The sequence below is a fragment of the Somniosus microcephalus genome, chromosome 20 (assembly GCF_052327205.1).
Source record: "Somniosus microcephalus isolate GS21.2 chromosome 20, FLI_Smic_1.0, whole genome shotgun sequence".
Taxonomy (NCBI): Eukaryota; Metazoa; Chordata; class Chondrichthyes; order Squaliformes; family Somniosidae; genus Somniosus; species Somniosus microcephalus.
Window position 1 is genome coordinate 25,639,586 of NC_141006.1, and position 21,599 is coordinate 25,661,184.

General features: G+C 43.9%; 1 protein-coding gene across 1 annotated transcript in view; it reads right to left on the reverse strand.

Moving 5' to 3' along the window:
• Nucleotides 1-1,681: 1,681 nt before the first annotated feature.
• Nucleotides 1,682-21,599, reverse strand: part of LOC147103097 (borealin-like) — a 44,549-nt gene continuing 24,631 nt past the window's right edge. Inside the window, exons 2-11 of the mRNA XM_085962415.1 lie at nucleotides 21,353-21,458; nucleotides 17,203-17,331; nucleotides 14,288-14,328; nucleotides 12,367-12,454; nucleotides 10,732-10,814; nucleotides 9,252-9,325; nucleotides 5,495-5,581; nucleotides 5,043-5,160; nucleotides 2,615-2,701; nucleotides 1,682-1,812 (exon numbers count right to left, since the gene is read on the reverse strand). Of these exons, the coding sequence (XP_085818541.1) occupies nucleotides 1,777-1,812; nucleotides 2,615-2,701; nucleotides 5,043-5,160; nucleotides 5,495-5,581; nucleotides 9,252-9,325; nucleotides 10,732-10,814; nucleotides 12,367-12,454; nucleotides 14,288-14,328; nucleotides 17,203-17,331; nucleotides 21,353-21,452 (843 nt within the window). The 5' untranslated portion in view covers nucleotides 21,453-21,458 and the 3' untranslated portion in view covers nucleotides 1,682-1,776. The remainder of the gene's footprint in view (nucleotides 1,813-2,614; nucleotides 2,702-5,042; nucleotides 5,161-5,494; nucleotides 5,582-9,251; nucleotides 9,326-10,731; nucleotides 10,815-12,366; nucleotides 12,455-14,287; nucleotides 14,329-17,202; nucleotides 17,332-21,352; nucleotides 21,459-21,599) is intronic.

The following is a 21,599-nucleotide window of genomic DNA, read 5'->3' on the forward strand; positions in this document are numbered from 1 at the left end:
GATGGAACCATCAAATTAAACTGCAAAGAGTGTGTTCAGTGTATTGGAAATAGAACTGCGACACTGGACATCATACATTGATTGGTCAAGTTATACTACCAGTGGACAGCTTGAAGTAACAGCCTGTTGCATTTTCAAAAAGGTGATTTTAATTCACTAACATCCTTTCAGAGATTCTATCATAGTGGATGCTCAGTATTACTGTAACCTGCATGGGAACCAACCACTCCCCTCAAAATGCATGCACTTAACATTGACTAATTTGTCATGAATGCTTTTTGACTCCCCTCACCTTTCCCCCCAAAACTGGATATTCTTCCTTTATTTTATTCCTCATTTCTTTTATTATTACAATAATAAGCGTCAGCCATGGCTCAGTGGGAGCACTGTCACCCGGTTTAAATCACACTGCAGAGATTTGAACACAAACTCTAAGTTGACACTCCAGTGCAGCACGGAGGGAGTGCTGCACTCCTGGAGGTGCCGTCTTTCGGATGAAACGGTAAACCGAGGCCTCGCCTGCTCTCTCAGGTGGACGTTAAAGATCCCATAGCACTATTTTGAAGAAGAGCAGGAGAGTTCTCCCCGGTGTCCTAAACAGATTATCTGGTCATTATCACATTGCTGTTTGTACGACCTTGCTCTGCATAATTTGGCTGCTGCGATGCCTACATTACAAGTGACGACACTTCAAAAATACCTCATTGGCTGTAAAGCGCTTTGGGACGTCCGGAGGTTGTGAAAGACGCTATATAAATGCAAATTCTCTCTTTTCCTTTAAGATTCACTTTTTCCACTTGTACTGCAGCATTCAAGTTCATTCTCTGCCCTATTCATTGTTCTGACTGATCAACTTCCATCTAGAAGCATTTGGTTCAGGGATTAATGGCCTGCTGCTCTCGGGCAATCTTGGAAGCATTTCCATTTAAATAGGTTGTGTTCGGTTTTACATACCTAAAAATCATTTTCCTGTATCTCCATTTCCAAATGTTCCTTGCTCATATATGTCTATCGTGCAAGTCGTTCCTTCAAAATGTGTTTAAAAAAAAAAAAGTGAAATAAAGCACCCGTTCAGCTGAAATATCGGCACCTGCCCAGGAACTACTATATGACCAGCGGACAGCTTGACCCAAAACCCATGCTGGGATGGTTACGTATCCCAGCATAGCATCTATTGGCAGGTTTGCACACACATGGAGGATAGGAGAACTATAACCAATCTGGAAATAAATAAAAGCTGGCATCAGTAAAAGTGACCATGAAGTGGTCGGATTCTTGCAAAAACCCAACTGGTTCACCGGGGAAGGAAACCTGCTGCCATTACCTATATGGGACTCCAGTCCCACAAAAATATGGCAGATTCCAAACTGCCCACAGAAGTGGCCGAGAAAGCCACTCGGTTGTATCAAAGCGCTGAGCACCTTCACCACACGGACTGCAGTGGTTCAAGAAAGTGGCTCACCCACCACCTTCTCAGGGCATCTAGGGATGGGCAATAGATGCCAGCCTTTAGAATAATGTATGTTCACCCTTACTTGCTCTGAACGTGTGAAAAGGTTCGTCAATAAAACGTTGGCACACAGACCTGGTAGAATATAGATGCTGCATGAAATTCAGAGGCAAGAACTTTGTTGTGCAGTGGCTGACTTGAACCAATGGGTTATTGTTAAAAACCATAATATTTATTAAAAGTTTTATTCACTATCAAACCACATTATGATGTGAATTCTTGTTTGAAGTATGACATGAATAGTATTTGTTGGCATCTCCCAGCTTTCATCTTTTTGCCATCAACATTTCATTGAGCTGACGCTGCAAAGTAAAAACAAATACAAATTACTGTAGAATGCTGTACTCCAGGTGACATTTATTCCACAATTCTTCTTCCCCCGACTCCTCTCCCAAAGTACATTTAGAATTTATCTTCATTTCATCTTTTGGCTAGGAGCAGCAGCCCAAGCTGTGCATTTTCTGACGTCCATGTTACAATTTACCTCCGCACCCTAGGTTAGCAGATCGGCGGGGGATGGGTAGAAGGAAAACAAAAGGGAAAATCTTCATGGCTTCCATTTCTGATCATCTAAAGCTTTCACCCTTCAAGAGTGGCCCATTTTACACAGTGATAAAGTGTTAGCCCACATTTTAAAAGGAGGGCCCACAACTGGAAATTCACCTTCATGGATGGGTGGGCAGTGAAGGGATTAAATTTCTCGAATAAAAAAAAGCTGCAAGGGTCAACCCATTTTAATCCCAGCATTTCCCAAGAAGCACAGTAGCTATCTTTGCAGAGACACACTTTGATAATACATTTTTCCACGTACTTTACCTTCAACTTTTAGACAATTAATAAACAGTAAAGCAGAACCACTGCAAACCAAAGGCAGATAATCAAGCCAATTATTTCAACTGTAGGATAACCCAAGAAGCATTTTCCAAGCCACAAATGATTATGGGAAATAGTATCAGACATGCACAAGGGCTCGAGAGTGTGAGGTACAAGCCTGGCAGAGGATTGCATTTGTTTAATTAGTTGTAACTACACCATTACAGTGTGATCACTAAGACATTTGAAAATTCTAAATTCCAACACTTAACATAATAAAATGATACTTACAGAAAGTTGCTCAAAACTTTTAAATGTCTTGTCGTCCAATTGATTTAAATCTGTATTGTTAATTTTGCTGGCCAGAAATTGGATATTCTGAAACATAGGAAAAACTTGATTTAGTCTTTGCAGAAGCTCCATTTTAAATCAACTTTCTGTCTGGTCGTAGAACAAACGGAACCTAAAACACTCATCTGCAGTGCACATCCTTAAACAATGGACCAACATTGGCCGTCTCAATTTCTCTGCTCCCCTCACTCACTCCAACCTACCTCCCTCTGAACTTGCAGCACTCCGTTCACTCAGATCCAACCCCAACATTGTCATTAAACCTGCTGACAAGGGTGGTGCTGTTGTTGTTTGACAAACCGACCTCTACCTAGCGGAGGCTGAACACCAACTCTCCGGCACCTCCTCCTACCTCCCCCTGGACCATGGCCCCACGACTGAACATCAAGCCATCGTTTCCAAGACTGTCACTGACCTCATCTCCTCTGGAGATCTTCCCTCCTCGGCCGCTAACCTCATAGTTCCCCAACCCCGCTTCTACCTCCTTCCCAAGATCCACAAACAGAACTGCCCTGGTAGACCCATCATTTCAGCCTGTTCTTGCCCCACGGTACTTATCTCTTCCTATCTCAACTCTATTTTTTCTCCCCTTGTCTAGTCTCTTCCCACCTGCATCCGCGACTCTTCCGATGCCCTCCGCCACTTTAACAGTTTCCTGGCCCCAACCGTCTCCTTTTCACTATGAACGTCCAATCCCTCTACACCTCCATCCCCCACCAGGGCGGCCTGAGGGCGCTCCGCTTCTTCCTTGAACAGAGACCCAATCAATCTCCATCCACCACCACCCTCCTCTGCCTGGCTGAACTTGTTCTCACATTGAACAACTTCTCCTTTGACTCCACTCACTTCCTCCAAATCAAAAGGTGTTGCAATGGGAGCCAGCATGGTGCTAGCTATGCCTGCCTTTGTGGAATATGTGAACATTCTTTGTTCCAGTCCTAATCAGGTCCCCTCCCTCACCTCTTTTTCCGGTACACTGATGACTGTATCGGTGCCTTTTCCTGCTCTCGCCCTTAACTAGAAAATTTCATTCACTTTGCTTCCAATTTACACCCTTCCCTCATCTTCACATGGTCCATCTCCGACTCTTCCCTTCCCTTCCTCGACTTCTCTGTCTCCATTTCTGGGGATAGGCTAGTGACAAACATTCACTATAAGCCCACTGACTTCCACAGTTACCTGGACTACACTTCCTCCCACCCCGCTTCCTGTAAGGACTCTATTCCATTCTCCCAGTTTCTCCGTCTCCACCGCATCTGCTCTGACGATGCCACCTTCCATACTAATGCTTGTGGTTGAAACGGCCCTTGACCGTGTCCGTTCTATTTCCTGCACTTCTGCTCTCACCCCTTCCCCTCCCTCCCAGAACCACGATAGTTTTCCCCCGTTCTCACCTTTTGCCCCACCAGCCACCCCATTCAACGGATCATCCTCTGCCAATTCTGCCACCTCCAGCGTGATCCCACCACCAAACACATCTTCCTCTCCCTTTCAGCAATCCGAAAGGGACCACTCCCTCTGCGACACCCTGGTCCACTCCTCTATCACCCACAACACCCCTTCCCATGGCACCTTCCCGTGCGAGCGCAGGAGATGCAACACCTGCCCTTTTACCTCCTCCCTTCCCAATGTCCAGGGCCCCAAACACTCCTTCCAGGTGAAACAGCGATTTACTTGTACTTCTGCAATTTAGTATACTGTATTCGCTGCTCACGATGCGGTCTCCTCTATACTGGGGAGACCAAACGCAGATTGGGTGACCGCTTTGTGGAACACCTCCGTTCAGTCCGTAAGTGTGACCGTGAGCTCCTGGTCGCCTGTCACTTTAATTCTCCACTCCCACTCTGACCTCTCCGCCTCGGCCTCTTGCACTCTTCCAACGAAGCTCAACGTAAGCTCGAGGAACAGCACCTCATCTTTCGATTAGGCACTTTACAGCCTTCTGGACTCAACATTGAGTTCAACAATTTTTTCCTTTTCTCTCACATGGAAGCTCTTGTTGATTCTGCCATTGCCATTTACACCTCATCTAGAGTTACCTTTTGTTTCTTAACCTGTCCCATTACCATCTCCTTTTGCCTTGCACCTTCATCGCTCTTTTCTTTTAATCTCTCCTGCCTTCCATCTACCACAGACCTTCCCTTTTGTTCTTTCCTCCCCTCCTCCCTGCCCCTACACTTATGTTACATCTCTAACTTTTTTCCAGTTCTGACGAAGGGTCATTGACCTGAAGCGTTAACTCTGTTTCTCTCTCTCTACAGATGCTGCCTGACCTGCTGAGTATTTCCAGCATTTTCTGTTTTTAGATCTTAAACAATGGGCAGTTGCTACAGAAATGATGCCAAAGTCCTCAGTCAGCTCAGCTCACCTGTCCACCCTCAGTTGGGATACTGATGGTCATTTCTTTGGCTTCGGCGAGTGGGCTTCCTGAAAAGCTAAACACACGCTCCCCCATTTTTCGCAAGCGAGTTGTTGTCTTCGGCAGCCTAAGTGAACCATTTACAAAACAGATTACATCAACGTCACTTGATACAAAATCATTCGAAAACATCATACCAACTAAAACAACTTCTTGTAGCTACTCAAACTGAGTTTCAAAGCTTTTGTAATCGGAGATAAAATTGAAACTTCATGGTTAATTTTAAAGCTACACATTGTACAATTAAAGCAACGTTTCAAAAATTCACGTTGGTTTTTCAGCAATTGTTTTAGATTTGGTACTAGAAAAATAAAATTATATCTAGGATTTACTTCAACCTCCAGAACGCAAACATTTTAAATTTTATGGTTGGTTTTACTGAACATTTAATAATAACTGACCGTGAATCAAATTTAGGTGTCATCAGTGGGGTGGGTCCCCATATATCAGATTTATTCGCAGAACTGAGGCCCTTGGTCCGGCTTGTCCTGTACAATTGAAAAGACACAATTAGTGATGAAATAATCTATCAAAACACTTACAGTACAAAGAGAAAAAGCATTTCCCTGCTGCTTTCCCCTCAGGATACTGAGCCAATTCTAGTGCTTGGGAATTTTATTATATATAAAAACAGAAAATGCTGAAAATACTCAGCCGGTCAGGCAGCATCTGTGGAGAGAGAAACAGAGTTACCGTTTCAGGTCTGTGACCTATTGTCAGAACTGGAAAACGTTCGAGATGTAACAGATTTTAACCAGGTGCAGAGACAGGGAAAGGGGGGAAAGAACAAAAGGGGCGGTCTGTGATAGGGTAGAAGGCAGGAGTGGTTAAATGCTGCAAATGGGAATGGCAATCATCAACAGCTGCCATCTGAAAAAAATAGGGGAAGAGGTTACGGTCTGAAATTGTTGAACTCTATTTCATGCTCTCAGTTTTTCCGTCTCCGCCGCATCTGTTCTGACGATGCCATCTTCGATACTAGTGCTTCCGAGATGTCTTCCTTTTTCCGCAACCGAGGATTCCCCTCTATCGTGGTTGACACGGCCCTTGACCGTGTCTGTCCCATTCCCCGCACTTCTGCTCTCGCCCCTTCCCCTCCCTCCCAGAACCACGATAGGGTTCCCCTTGTCCTCACCTTTCACCCCACCAGCTTTCACATTCAACGGATCATCCTCTGCCATCTCCAGCATGATCCCACCACCAAACACATCTTCCCCATCCCTTTCAGCATTTCCGCGACACCCTGATCCATTCCCCAACACCCCCTCCCCTTCACCCAGCACCTTCCCGTGCAAGTGCAGGAGATGCAACACCTGCCCTTTTACTTCCTCCCTTCCCACTGTCCAGGGCCCCAAACACTCCTTCCAGGTGAAACAGCGATTTACTTGTACTTCTTGCAATCTAGTATACTGTGTTTGCTGCTCACGATGTGATCTCCTCTACATTGGGGAGACCAAACGCAGATTGGGTGACCTGAGCTCCCGGTCGCCTGTCACTTTAATTCTCCGCTCCACTCCCACTCTGACCTCGGCCTCTTACACTGTTTCAATGAAGCTCAGCGTAAGCTCGAGGAACAGCACCTCATCTTTCGATTAGGCACTTTACCGCCTTCTGGATTCAACATCGAGTTCAACAATTTCAGACCATAACCTCAGCCCCTATTTTCCAGACGGCAGCTGTTGATGATTCTGCCATTCCCATTTGCAGCATTTCACCACTCCTGCCTTCCACCCTATCAGACCATCCCTTTTCTCCCCCCTCCCCGGCCACTGCATCTGGTTAAAATCGGTTACATCTCTAACTTTTTCCAGTTCTGACAAAAGGTCACAGACTTGAAACATGGGCCCAGTAATTCCGGGCCAAACGTGTGAGTACGGACGGGGTACTCACGCGTGGGTCCGATGGAAGTGCCGGTTTTCAGCATGCACAGCGCATGCGCGGAAAACCGGCATTTCCTGTCCTCTGAACCAAGGGGTTCAGAGGACGAACGCGTGTGCGCAGGAGTCTGCGTGTGCGCGCTGAAATTCCTTTTTCCCCCCCACAGGTTTGCACATGTGTAAGGGCCTCTCCTTTTTACGGATGTAAAAAGGAGACATAAGGACCTCATTCTTTAAGGTAAGTGGTCTATTACTTAAAATAGTAACATTTTTTCCACAGCTTTATTGTTTTTAAGGACTTTACAGTAAGGTAAGTGTAGTTTTAGACCCGATTTTTAAAAAAATTATTTTTTTAAAAAATTTGATTAATTGTTTAAAATAGTTTTTTAAAGTTATTTATAGTTTATTTAATTATTGGGATGTTTTTAAAAATTTTATTTAAAGTTAAACTAGTCTTTTGGGCGCCCATACTTTTCATGAGTTTGACAGTTCTTACTATCAAACTCATGAATGAAGTTTCCCCTCCCCTGATTGGTTGTACAGTGCTCACCTGATCCCAGCCGGCACATCGCACTAACTACGCCGCTGGATCAGGTAAGCACATCGCGCTGACATCTGAACCGGGCCTGTGACAGGAAATGCAAGCAGGCCCGGGCTTCAGATGTCGGTGCGCAGGGTGAGTGCACATCGGGGGCTTGCACGCGCGGCAAGCCCCCGAACCTAATTTCTGGGCCATGAACTCTGTTTCTCTCTCCAGACGCTGTCTGACCTGCTGAGTATTTCCAGCATTTTCTGTTTTTATTTCAGATTCCAGCCTCTGCAGTATTTTACTATTGTATGGGAATTTTATTACATTCACATTCTAATCCAGGCTTCACAGTACAAACTTTTGAAAGCTGTCAGCTACATTTTTTTGTTTGGAGGAGTTCCTAGAAAATCAGCAGTCCAATGACAAGTGGGTAACGCCAAAAAGATCTGCGATCCTTTTTAAGAACATAGGAAATAAGAGGAGTAGGCCATACGGCCCCTCGAGCCTGCTCCGCCATTCAATGAGATCATGGCTGATCTTCTTTATCAACTCCACTTTCCCGCCCTATCCCCATATCCCTTGATTCCCTTAGTGCCCAAAAATCTATCGATCGCAGTCTTGAATATACTCAACGACTGAGCATGCACAGCTGTCTGGGGTAGAGAATTCCAAAGATTCACAATCCTCAGTGAAGAAATTTCTCATCTCAGTCCTAAATTGCCAACCCCTTATCCTGAGACTATGAACCCTAGTTCTAAACTCTCCAGCTAGGGGAAACAGCCTCTCATTCTTCTAAACTTGAGAGAATATAGGCCCATTCTACTCAATCTCTCATCCCAGGAATCAATCTAGGTTGTCAATCATAAACTGACAGCAGGAAGGCACCAGATTTTCTCTGGCAAGCTTTCCCTTGCATATCAGGACAGAAGATCGAGTTTACGAGGAAATGCTGCGCAGATAATCACATCATGCAGAGTTCAAACCTGTCTGATGTGCCAGGCAGACTGCTGAAATTGATTAGCCTGATCAGTTTAGCACCCCATCAATAACAGAAGATTTTGGCAAGAGAGATGTCCTTGGGAGACTTTCACCATTCCACAGTCGTGAACTACACAACCATTGAAGATGTTCCAGTAGAAATGAAATATCTTATAGCCAGATGTGGGAGTATAATTAACACCTCTAAATCAACTAGTCAATTCGGAGTACTCTGATTGCCTGGTAGAGGTCGCATACCTTGCAGGAAGCTACCGATTGTATCCAACTGTGCTTTGAGGGGCTCCATAATCAAGCCTTTCTGGAAGGCCCAATAAAATGCAAGGATGATAATTTGGGCTTAAGCCATTTCCTAGGGGGAGGAGGACTCTGCCACTTAATGCAGAACTTGCCTTCAGGAGCCTAGGGCTACATATGGTGACTTGCTAATGCTCTTAGACCCCAACAGAAGAACCAGACCCAGGAATTATTTTAAACAGTTCCTTAAAGGGACAACTTGGGATGCAATCCTAGAAACCATCAAAGGATAGCCTTTTGTTGAACACTTGTTTTAAGCCCAGTTTTGCAGTTACTAAAAATGCTCTGATTATGAAGATTGGCATTGTCACAGCAAAGCTGCAACCAGGTCATACACGTGAAAAATTGCCAAGAAGCACTTGTGAACTGGTAAACTCGTCAACTGTAATTATCAGAACATTAAAAATCAGGTTCATTTTCTGTACCAGAAATAAAACCTTTTTGGGGGTGAATACTTACCTTCTGGGCCGGGTAGCTGTGGCACATGCTGATGGAGGTCTACTTTTGACTGAGAAGGTTACACCGTTTTTACCCTAATGGAAAATCATTTAAAAGAAAAAAGTCAGTTCAGATCAATATTCCAGTAGGACCTGGACAACATCTAGACTTGGGCTGACAAATAACAGGTCATATTTGCATCACATAAACAGTAGGCATGACCATCTCCAATAAGACCCAACTATGTCCACAACCTTCAATAGCACTACTATCCTGGGGATTGCCACTGACTGAAAGTTTAACTGGACCAAACATAACAATGCCATTGGCTACAAGAGCATGGCAGAAGCTGGGTACTCTGAGGCTACTGGCTCACTTCCTGACCCTTCAAAGTCAAGACTCTCAACCATCTACAACGCTCAAGTCAAGAGTCTGATGGAATACTCACCAGGACGAGTGCAGTCCCAACAATGCTCAAGAAATAAAAACCATTCACGACGCATCAGTCAGCTTGACTGGATTCCTTACCACTGAACGCAATATCCATCCACCACTGGCACACTAGAGTTGCAGCATTATTTACAGGATGCACTGCAGCAACTTACCAAGGTTACTTTAACAAGAGACAGCACCTCCAAGCCACCAAGAAGAAGAGCAGCAATGTCCGGGGAACACCATCACCTGCAAGTCACAAATCAGCTCGACTTGGACACAAATCACTGTTTCTGGGTCAATATCCTGGAATTCCCGACCTAACACTAGCATGGGAGCACCTGCAGTGCAAGGACTGCAGAGGTTCAAGAAGGCCCACCACCAACTTCTGAGAGCAACTAGGGATGGGCAATAAATGCATCTTTACCAGGATTGGCAACAAATTTTAAGTTTGCCATTATGGATCCTAATACTTCAGTATTACAATTTAAAGTAACCTGCAAGTACAAAAGAAATTTAAAAAGCTAAAAAAAATTGAGCGGGGTTGCTAAGCACCGAATAGGCTGCTCTCATACAGAGGAACACCCCTCCTGAAATACTGAAAAGATTTCTCCTCAGTATTGGGTCAAACATCCCCATGTGTGTGAACACAAGCACACATTAGAAAGAGCTCCTGCCTTTCTTTGTAAACCCCCATTCTGTGCAATAGAAAGCTAAAAGCCAATACCCAATATATAGCAGAGAAAAAAATGACCCAATACATATCAAACCCAGAAACAGGTTTATTTGAAGTAGACTGAAGGTCACTATTGCCCAAAAGCAGATTGCAATTTAGGTTTGAGCTGACCATTAACTGGTACTCACACTGCCCGAGTATAGAACATGCAGTAAAGTATAGAACATGCAGTAAAGTAAAGAACACACACATTTATACACGAAGAACGAGAATTGCAGTTTTAATTCTGCTAGTCAATGGCTCACTTGCCTTGTGCAGATTTGCATTCAGTTACTGGTTACAATTCATCCGTTAAATGACGACTAGTAATGGGATTGTCATATACACACTAACCTTTCGGGGCATTTTGGTTGAAGGAGGAAGATTTTCACCTTCATTTGCAATTGCGTCACAGTCATTCTTCCTTTTTTGTTTACCTGCAGGGAATACTTTTCAAATTATTTAAAAATTTACAAATATTTACTTCATATGTATACAAACAGAGAGAAGAGGAAAAGATGGCCCGGCCTAATCATTGCTCACTGTATCTATTAGGCAGTGCACTATTGGGCATCACCTCTCCTAGCACTAGCACAGGAAACTTTTTTTTTAATCCGGCACCGACGTGGTGCCGGTTCATCAAAAATTCCGGATAACCGAAAGCTATAGTAAAAGATACGGAGAGCTGAGAGCTCCGTATAAAGCAACAAACCCTGTTGCTGAGCAACAGGTTCAGAACAATGGCCACAAGTTCCAAGCGTCTCTGTAGCTTAGCAACAGCTGCAGCCACACCCTTGCATAGCAACAGATCGAGGAAGGCAAGTACAATATGAAGTAAAACTTACCAGAACCTACTCCTGAATTTTGCCGGTTAACCGAGATTTCCGGTTATTTAGGTGCCGGTAAATCGAAAGTTTCCTGTAATGTTAACTCCTGGGGGACACACAGAAAAACCCCACTGAGATCAAAACTGGGACCCTTCAGTATTGGCATGTCCAACCTGGAGCCTTGGCAAGCTAGCCTGCAAAGCCTAGGCAAGTTAATCCAATTTGTACTTTGGTTTCTTATCTGCTGGTTTGCCCTGTTTAGGATACTGTGGACCTGGAGGTGTGGAAGGGACAGTTTCCCTCATTGGGGAACACAATCATCAGAACACAAAGATCTGTTAGCAACTTGATATATGAAAGTTAATAACGATATGTGGCCCAAGATGTCACAGTACTGTACATAACTACATGGTCGACAATAGTAAAAAGCTTGGGCACATCTTTGGTTCAGTAAGAGACTGGGTTGTGCATTTACCCTCTATGGGCCCAGAAGGGAAGGTGTTTCATTTCCTCTGGCCATGCGCTGATTAAATGTGCTGTAAAATTCCTTTGCCCACTATTCTAATGCGATCTATAGCTAATTAAAAATAAATGGGAAATTGCATTAGAAGAATTGCGCAAAGGACTTTTACACAAACAACCAAACACTGCTAGAGGAAATCAGGCTCCTAATTTTGGACTATGGGGGTAACTTGCCAGTAGTCAGTGTTTCACTTAATCCGAAAACTAAACAACTTTCCAGCAAGAATGAAAAGAACATGACTATATTTGCACTATAATTAAATTAGGCATTTTCAATTCATTTTCTTGCCTTTCTTTCGAGCAAATGTTGATACAGGAAAAGTCACCTGCATACTGCTCAGCCACACTACTATGGCGCATTGTTGAAATTATTGGTCTGAAAGGGCAAGTAGTTATGGCAAGATTTAACTTGATATTTAGCACCAGACCCTGCCCTCCTAGGTACAGCACACAAGAGCAACAACACACGGTCATCACTGATAGTAAATTGTTTTCATTCATAAAAACTGGAAATGTAGAAGTCAGTTGACACATTTGTAGGTCTACTATTTTCCAATAAATGCATGCATTTTACGCTAGACAGTTAAATTATTTAAGTGTTCATAAGTTAATGTGACAGTAATGGTTGTACCAAGCTTACGTTTTTTGGTAGGCTTCAGCTGTACAGCATCTTTCAAGATTTCAGACTCTATGGCTTCAACTTCCAAACAGGCAGCATTAATACGTTTCTGTAGCAAAGAAACTTATTAGATACAGCAGGAGAACATGTTCCAATTCCTGTAGTCATTATCAAATCCAGAAAAGGACTAGACACTTCACATAAAGAGAGAGATTCCCAAGCAGATAAAATTCTTAAAAAGGATAAAAGTAACACGTTTGCTATTTTCAAATAGGACAGTGGCCATTTTTATTTCAAACAGTAGATTTAGAGTAAATGAACTGTTTTACAGGAAACTCTTTTTTTATCCGGCACCGACGGGACCGGCGTGGTGCCGGTTTATCAAAAAGTCCGGATTACAGAGAGGTATAGTTAAAAGGTACGAGAGCTCCGTACACAGCAACAAATCCAGGCTTCCCTGTTGCTTAGCAACAGGTGCAGGAACTCCGGCCACAGACCAAGTATCTCTGTTGCTTAGCAACAAGTGCAGGAACCCCAGTTACACAGCCACAGATCCAGGAACAGCCACTAATATGAAGTAAAACTTACCTGAACCTACTCCTGAATTTTGCTGGTTAACAGAGATTTCTGGTTATTTAGGTGCCGGTAAATCGAGAGTTTCCTGTAAATACTTTGATTACGTCTGTTTTCATGTATAGGAGTTTTAAAATTGCAGTCCTATGGTCTTCTAGGTATAGTGGAATTTAACAAAATACACACAAATACTTATTTAATCGTCTATGAGAACAAGCTAAACATTTTAATTAGCTTAGACATATAGCACTTTGACTAGGGTATCCATCATTCATTTCTTTTTCAATACATGATATAGGAACAGGAGTAGGCCATTCAGCCCCTTGAGTCTGTTCGGCCATTCAATTTGATCATGGCTGATCTGTACCTCAACTCCATATCCCTTGATATCCTAACCTAATCAAAATCTGTCGCTCCCAGTCTAGAAAATTTCAATTGTCCCAGCATCCACAGCCTATTGGGGAAGAGAATTCCACATTTCCACTTCCCCTAGTGTGAAGAAGTGCTTCCTGATTTCATTCCCAAGTGGCCCAGCTCCAATTTTAAGATTGTGCCCCTTGTTCTGAATTTCCACACAAGAAATAGTTTCTATCTAACTTATCAAATCCTTTATTAAAAAAACCCCACCTCAATTAGATCATCCCTCAACCTTCTCAACAGAAGGAAATACAAACCAAGTTTATGTAACCTGTCCTCATAATTTATTCCTTTTAGCCCCGGTATTATTCTGCTGAGTCTGCACGGTACCGCCGCCAAGGCCAGGATATCCTCCCTGAGGAGCGGTGCCCAAAACTGAACAGTACTCCAGATGGGGTCTGACCAAGGCTCTGTACAACTGAAGCATAACTTCCTCCCCCTTTGCATTATTAGTTTTATTAAATAGGGATGGGACTCCTCAATCCAGCTGACTACCATATCATCTGGTTTTGACCAGTGACAGGTGTAAATGAACCCGCCAAGTTAGTTACTGTACTGGGTGCTACAGATGAGTCTGTACAGCAGAGCCACTGCTACATCGGTGCTGTGACTGGGTATTCAAAAATAGCTTTAAAAACCACTTTCAAATGAAAAGCTCTCATCTGTTAAGCTATTTGCGTACTTCAGTACATTTTCACAATTAACAACTTATCGCCAGTTTTATTGTTGTCTTGTGTGTGTACTAGACCGCTCACTCCCTCGAGCACGCTACAAATCTAGAATAGTCCTCGTCTGTATGGTTTAGTACCAAACCAGAAAGAGTTATTTACTCGGTAAGCCGCCTGGAAGCCTTTGATATCCTACCTTTCTGGAAGGGCATTATGTTGCATTAAGATTTTACTTTACACTCAGCACCCAGACATTTGAAGTGACAAGATCAGAAAAAACTTACTTGTTCAACTTCAGCCACTGCCTCTGCACTTCCACCCATGGCTTTAAGGAAAGAAAGAAAAAAAATTCTTAATAGTAATAGTGAAACCTGTACAAATGGACACCCCCCCCAAAAAAAAACACTAACAGTTCCAAATAACAAATACAAACTGCCCCGTGAAAACACAGACACTCGCAAATGACCAACTATGGACGGAAATGCACCAAGTCTGTTTAGAACATAAAACACTGGACGCGCAGTAAGTGCGAGGCGGCAGTGGGTGAAAAGCAGCTTCTGTGAAATGGAGATTTCTTTACCCAGTATGCATAGTGACTGAGAAACCGCTCTGTCTCTGGGACTGAATGCTTGGACGGCTCGATCATAGGGATAAAGGGGTTTCTCTGCCACTACGGATGCTCGGTAAAGAGATCTGCAGAACAAAAAAGCTGGGAACTGCCGGTCCAGGGTGGGGAGAGTTGAGAATCCTGAAATCACAGGAGGGTGGCCTGAAATTGTTAGGAGGGCAGGGGGAATGAAATTGCAAGGGGCTCAAGAGTTCGGGAGAAGCTGGGCGAGAGGGAGATTGGGGAATGGGGGCTCAGGGGAGAAATGGAGACTGGGGGCGGAAGAGATGGAGAGAATAGATTCCCCCTTTCCTCATCCTCCATTTCCCCTCTTCGCCTGCTCTCGGGTGGCCCCCTGGTTCTTGGAACTTCTAACAACAGCTGCTGGCACAAAACCACAAATAAAGATTCTCATCTACAGGGGACCCAATAACAGGTAAATCCATTAACATTTGTAGAAGTCATGTGCATCACATGGTCAGATGTCATGTGGTCAGACATCACATGATCAAACCTCCAGGAATGCCTCCAACCAGAGTTGGCAACTCTACTCCACCAATACGTCACTGCTAGCAGCCCCCTACCCACACTCCAGCATTTCAAACATTAGCAGCTGCAGCACACGGAGGAAAGGGGTCCTGGACTGGGGTCTCCAGGACATTAACCACCCCTCCCCCCAATTTGGCTGGGATCTGCCAGGCACTCTGGCCATAGAGCAGCCACCTCACCCCGTGCAGGCTGCCAACATACAGATCCCAGGATCAGGACATCCCTGCCTCAACAGAAAAGGACCCTGGGATGGCGATGAACTGGGAAACCCAACAAACCGGAGCATCTGGTTGTTGTTAATGTTGGCCAGAAGACTGAGAGAACTTCCCTGCTCTTCAAGTGGCACCATGGGATGTTTAACAGGGCCTCCGCTTAACACCCCATCTGAAAGAAGTCACTCCCTCAGTACTGCACAGAAGTGGCTGCTTAGATTAGGTGCTCAAGTCCTGGAGTGGGGTCGAACCTAAGACCTTTTCCCTCTGAGGCAACAGAGCTAGACTGACAGCTCATTGGTCATACTGACAAGAATGGAGATCTATTTTAGCGGGGGGAGGGGGGGGGGGGATGATTAGCATGGGAAGTAGCTTGTGGGACTCGACAGCAATTAGACTCTCCAAATTCATTTCTTTCCATCAGCCTGGCCATCATTTGAACCAAACTCAAACGACATTGCTTAAAGCTGCGCTACACAATGGCCTCGATTACTTCAACATCTTTCAGTTACACTGAAGCAAATACCGGAGAATCTGGCTGTTAAACTTAACAATGCACTGGATTATGAAAGACAGGAATTAACTCGTGCAGTTTTATGGCTTCAGAGTGGTTTCAGGAAAATAAAACACATACAGACATGTACTGAAAGTAAAGAAACATATTCATTTCTAATCCTTGCAAATTAATTTGTAAGATTTTAACAATAAACATCCAAATCTTGTTGATTTTATGCACTTTAGTGTACATTAACATTTTGAAAACATTAACCTAGAAGTACAATGTCCAATTTCCAGTACACAAACAGATTTCAATACCATGTGTTATTTAAAGACTTTTAGCCTAAATTTTAAGTTACATCCATTGAAACAATAGCAAATGCACAAAATGGAACAGTTTCCTTCCTTACCCCAAACAGTAAAAATAAAGTGGCTCAGAAAAACTTGACTGATGTTTTAACTTCACTGCCCATTGGCCTTTATTGCAAGGGGGTTGGAGTATAAGAGTAAGGAAGTCTTGCTACAATTGTACAGGGCTTGCAGAGACCACACCTGGAGTACTGTGCAGTTTTAGTCTCCTTACCTGAGGAAGGATATACTTGCCTTAGAGGTGGTGCAACAAAGGTTCACTAGATTAATTCCTGGGATGAGAGGGCTGTCCTATGAGGAGAGAGTGAGCCTACAATCTCTGGAGTTTAGCAGAATGAGAGGTGATCTCATTGAAATATATGAGATTCTAAAGGGGGGTTGACAGGGTAGATGCTGAGAGGTTGTTTCCCCTGGCTAGAGAGTCTAGAAGTAGGGGGCTTAGTCTCAGGATAAGAGGTCAGTCATTTAAGACTGAGATGAGGAGGAATTTCTTCACTCAGAAGGTTGTGAATCTTTGGAATTCTCTACCCCAAAGGGCTGTGGAAGCTGAATCGTTGAGTATATTCAAGGCTGAGCTAGACTCTAGGGGAATCAAGGGTATGGGGACCGGGCAGGAAAGTGGAGTTGAGAGCGAAGATCAGCCATGTTCTTACTGAATGACGGAGCAGGCTCGAGGGGCCGTATGGCTCCTAATTTTTATGTTCTTATTCCCAGATCAGCCATTTTGGGACCCTTATGCTCATTCCTGAGCTCTGGAGAAGCTGACCACCAAATCTATAGGAGAAATGCCCTGAGGTGTGCTTAAAATTGAGTTTTCTGCAGATATCACAGGCTTAATGCACTTATGATTCAGGCCTTCAGCTGGATAAATCAGAAAAATACAGCAGTGATTTCTGTGCGAGAGCCCCAATCTATCTCAAGCCTGTAATAGTGCTTGGCAGATACAGAGGGAGCAATGTCTTACCAAGATACTCCAGGTGATTCATCTGTCTAACAGCCAATGGAAGTTTCATAATTGCACGACTGTAATGAGCATCTACTGTGAGGAGAAGGTTGTTCAATGCTTTTTCCATCTCTCGCTTTCGCCGATCAACTACAGAAGAAAAAGAGTTACAGCTCAGACCAAGAAACAAAGTGCAATTACAGACGGACAAATTACCTGCTGTTCAGCTTCATTCCGAATTCAGTCGAGGGGTATTATTGTTGGAGAAAAGGAGCACTTTCCCCAGTTCACTGCAACCATTAAAGCTTGGAACTGATAGATGCAAAGTGCTACAGCAACATATCTTCGCCCCAACCTCAAAATAAAATCAACTACACCAATGATATTTTTCCTCCCAGAAGGTGTGTGTGGGGGGGGGCGGGAGGGAAGCAAGAATGGAGAAGAAAACAAACAAAAATATAGTCCTGTGACTGTTGACCAGAAAACATATAAAGTAATTAACACACACACACACAAATGAATCAGAAGTAAAAACAGAAAATGTTGGAAACACTCAATGTGTCAGGCAGCAGGAGAGAGAAAGAGCGCTAATGTTTCAGGTCGATGACCTTTCATCAAAACTGGAACCAGAAGGCTGAAAGTCAAATCCACACAGACATCATCTCCTTTTATAAGCAGAGAGAAACAGGGAGACAGAGTAAAGTCAAACGTAGATACAAAGACTAGGGGGGGGGGGGGGGAATTTTGCCAGCCCTGGGGAGGCGGGTTTGAAGGTGGGTCTGCCAGGAAAAATGGCAGAAACTGTGAGCGGGTACTAAAGCCGCTCCCAACCCGCCTCTGTGCCATCTTCCCGGGAGGCGGGTCCCCGATTCGCGCAGGGACCCGTCTCCTCGAGGCGGGATGGGGATTAGAGCCAATTAACTGCCTGTTAAGAGGTAGTTAACAGGCAGTTTTGAGGCTTATCCCCATTCTACCCCTGCAAGTGCAAGCTTATTGACGGCTGCGAACCTCGCCAGGGTCAGCGAGACAAGCAGTGGGTCTGCGGGGGTGAGAGGGGTCGAAAAGTGTGCTGTGGAGGTGAGTGATGGGTGCAAGTGTGGAGAGGTAAGTATGAGAGGTGAGTGTAAAGTGTTTAGAACATAAGAAATAGGAGCAGGAGTAGGCCAATCGGCCCCTCGAGCCTGCTCCACCATTCAATAAGATCATGGCTGCTCTGATCCGAACCTCAAATCTACTATCACTCTGCATCCCTCCCGAACCCATGTGATCTCCTGGGAGAGGCGAAAAACCAGATAAAAAACCCAATGGCCAATTTGGGAGAAAAAAATCTGGGAAATTCCTCTCCGACCCATCTAGGCGATCGAAACTCGTCCAGGAGATCACTGTCCCTATATTTTCTACAGTACTTACCTTCTGTAAAAGGTGATCTCCACCCCAGCCAGGAACAGGAATAAAACCATCTCCTGAAATCTAACACATAATTAGAACACAAGAAGTAGGAGCAGAACCAGGCTACATGGCCCCTGGGCCCGCTCCGTTACCCACAGGGCCATGACCATTCCGAACCTAGACTCATGTCCAATTTCCTGCCCGCTCCCCGTAACCCCTAATTCCCTTTACTTCTAAGAAACTGTCTATTTCTGTTTTAAATTTATTTAATGATGTAGCATCCACAGCTTTCTGGGGCAGCAAATTCCACAGACCTACTACCCTCTGAGTGAAGAAGTTTCTCCTCATCTCAGTTTTGAAAGAGCAGCCCCTTATTCTAAGATTATGCCCCCTAGTTCTAGTTTCACCCATCATTGGGAACATCCTCACCACATCCACCCGATCAAGCCCCTTCACAATCCTATATGTTTCAATAAGATCGCCTCTCATTCTTCTGAACTCCAATGAGTAGAGTCCCAATCTACTCAACCTCTCCTCATATGTCCACCCCCTCATCCCCGGGATTAACCGAGTGAACCTTCTTTGTACTGACTCGAGAGCAAGTATGTCTTTTCTTAAGTATGGACACCAAAACTGTATGCAGTATTCCAGGTGCGGTCTCACCAATACCTTGTACAACTGCAACAATACCTCCCTGTTTTTATATTCTATCCCCCTAGCAATAAAAGCCAACATTCCATTGGCCTTCTTGATCACTTGCTGCACCTGCATACTAACTTTTTGAGTTTCATGCACCAGGACCCCCAGATCCCTTTGTACTACAGTACTTTCCAGTTTCTTGCCATTAAGATAATAACTTGCTGTATGATTTTTCCTGCCAAAGTGCATAACCTCACACTTTCCAGTATTGTATTCCATCTGCCAAATCTCTGCCCACTTACTTAGCCTGTCTATGTCCCTTTGCAGGTTTTTTATGTCCTCCTCACTCACTACTTTCCTTCCCATCTTTGTATCATCTGCAAACTTTGATATGTTACACTCGGTCCCCTCCTCCAAATCATTAATATATATTGTAAAGAGTTGGGGACCCAGCACTGACCCCTGCGGAACACCACTAGTTACTGATTGCCAGTCTGAGAACGAACCATTTATCCCAACTCTCTGCTTTCTGTTAGATAGCCAATCCTCCACCCATGCCAGAATATTACCCCCAATCCCATGAGTTTTTATCTTGAGCAATAATCTTTTGTGTGGCACCTTGTCAAATGCCTTTTGGAAGTCTAAATACACTATGTCCACTGGTTCCCCTTTATCCACCCTGTATGTTACTTCCTCAAAGAACTCAAGCAAATTTGTCAAACATGACTTCCCCTTCATAAAACCATGCTGACTTTGTCCTATTAAATTATGTTTATCCAAATGTCCCGTTACTGTCTCCTTAATAATGGACTCTAAAATTTTACCAACCACAGATGTTAGGCTAACAGGTCTATAGTTTCCAGCCTTCTGCCTACTACCCTTTTTAAATAAGGGTGTTACATTAGCAGTTTTCCAATCTGCCGGGACCGTTGCTGAGTCCAGGGAGTTTTGGAAAATTATTGCCAATGCATCCACAATCCCTATCGCCACTTCCCTCAAGACCCTAGGATGTAAGCCATCAGGTCCAGGGGATTTATCTGCCTTGAGTCCCATTATTTTACCAAGTAGTAACCCCTACACCAACACATATCCCACCCTATCCCTGTAACCCCATGTATTTAATCTCCCCAACACTAAGGGTCAATTTATCATAGCCAATCAACCTAACCCGCACATCTTTGGACTGTGGGAGGAAACCGGAGCACCCGGAGGAAACCCACGCAAACACGGGGAGAATGTGCAAACTCCACACAGACAGTCACCCGAGGCTGGATTCGAACCCGGGTCCCTGGCGCTGTGAGGGTGTTTGAGGATATTTTGAGGGATATGGCATTGCAAGAGTTAAGTGACCCCAAGTTTTTCACTAAAGCTACTGTTCTGACCGTCTGCTGACTTCTGGCAGGTACAAAATCACAAGTGGCCTTGTTATTGCAAAAAAATGATTATTGCTAGAAAAGTGAGGAAAAGAAATAGGATGAGACTTAAGAGCTATCTGTAGCTTATCTCTTTCGATGTCTGGAAATGCGCAAACTTTTATAAATTGTTGAAATATAATCAAATATAAATCCCTTTTACTAATTTTCAGCATTAAGCTTTGCTAGATTGCAGTTTAATATTAAGGTTACTAGTCTATAGGTTTATTACTTTAGATTTATTTCTCATCTGTTAGAATTTGGAAAAAGTATGTTAAAATCTAGATTTTATTTAGAGTTAGAACTCTTGTTGTCATCGACCATGGAAGCAGAAAACAAGCTTGTGCTAAGGCTCAAAAGCGGATAAGGGAGGCCCAGGGCCTGTGCCTGGACACAGAACTTGCCGTGCCTGCGATTGGATGGATTTTTCCATAGTTCCAGTTTTTGGGGGTACATTCTGGAGGAGGTTGGGTCATTCTCAGTGTAGAAGGGCCAGGAAGGACACCAGACAGGTGTAGATGGGATGCGAGTAGAAGGTAGGATGAAAGGGCCACGCCTTCTACGCAAAGGACAATAACGGGTAATATAATTCGCAATTATACTTTGTAAACTGCTGCTCAAATACTGAGTGTATTAAGTCTCACTTATGCTTAAATAAAAATCATAACTGCTACCAATATGGAACAGCTTTGAACTATTGAACAGACAGTCCAAATTTATTACAGTACTACCTTCAATATCAAAATCCTTCAGGAAAGCTTGAAGCTTTTCATGCTTCTTTAATTCCAGCGTGTTCTTTTTGCGACCAGTTGCTTTCCGCTTTGTAGGCATTATTTCCTGAAAGAGAGGAATTGAACATAATGTGATACAGTACGAGGTCAAGATAACCGATGTGCTGACTTTCTGAACAGGATTAATGCGCTAAGAACAAGAAAAAGCATTCAGATTTACCTTTCCCTCCTTTTAAAATTCAGATAT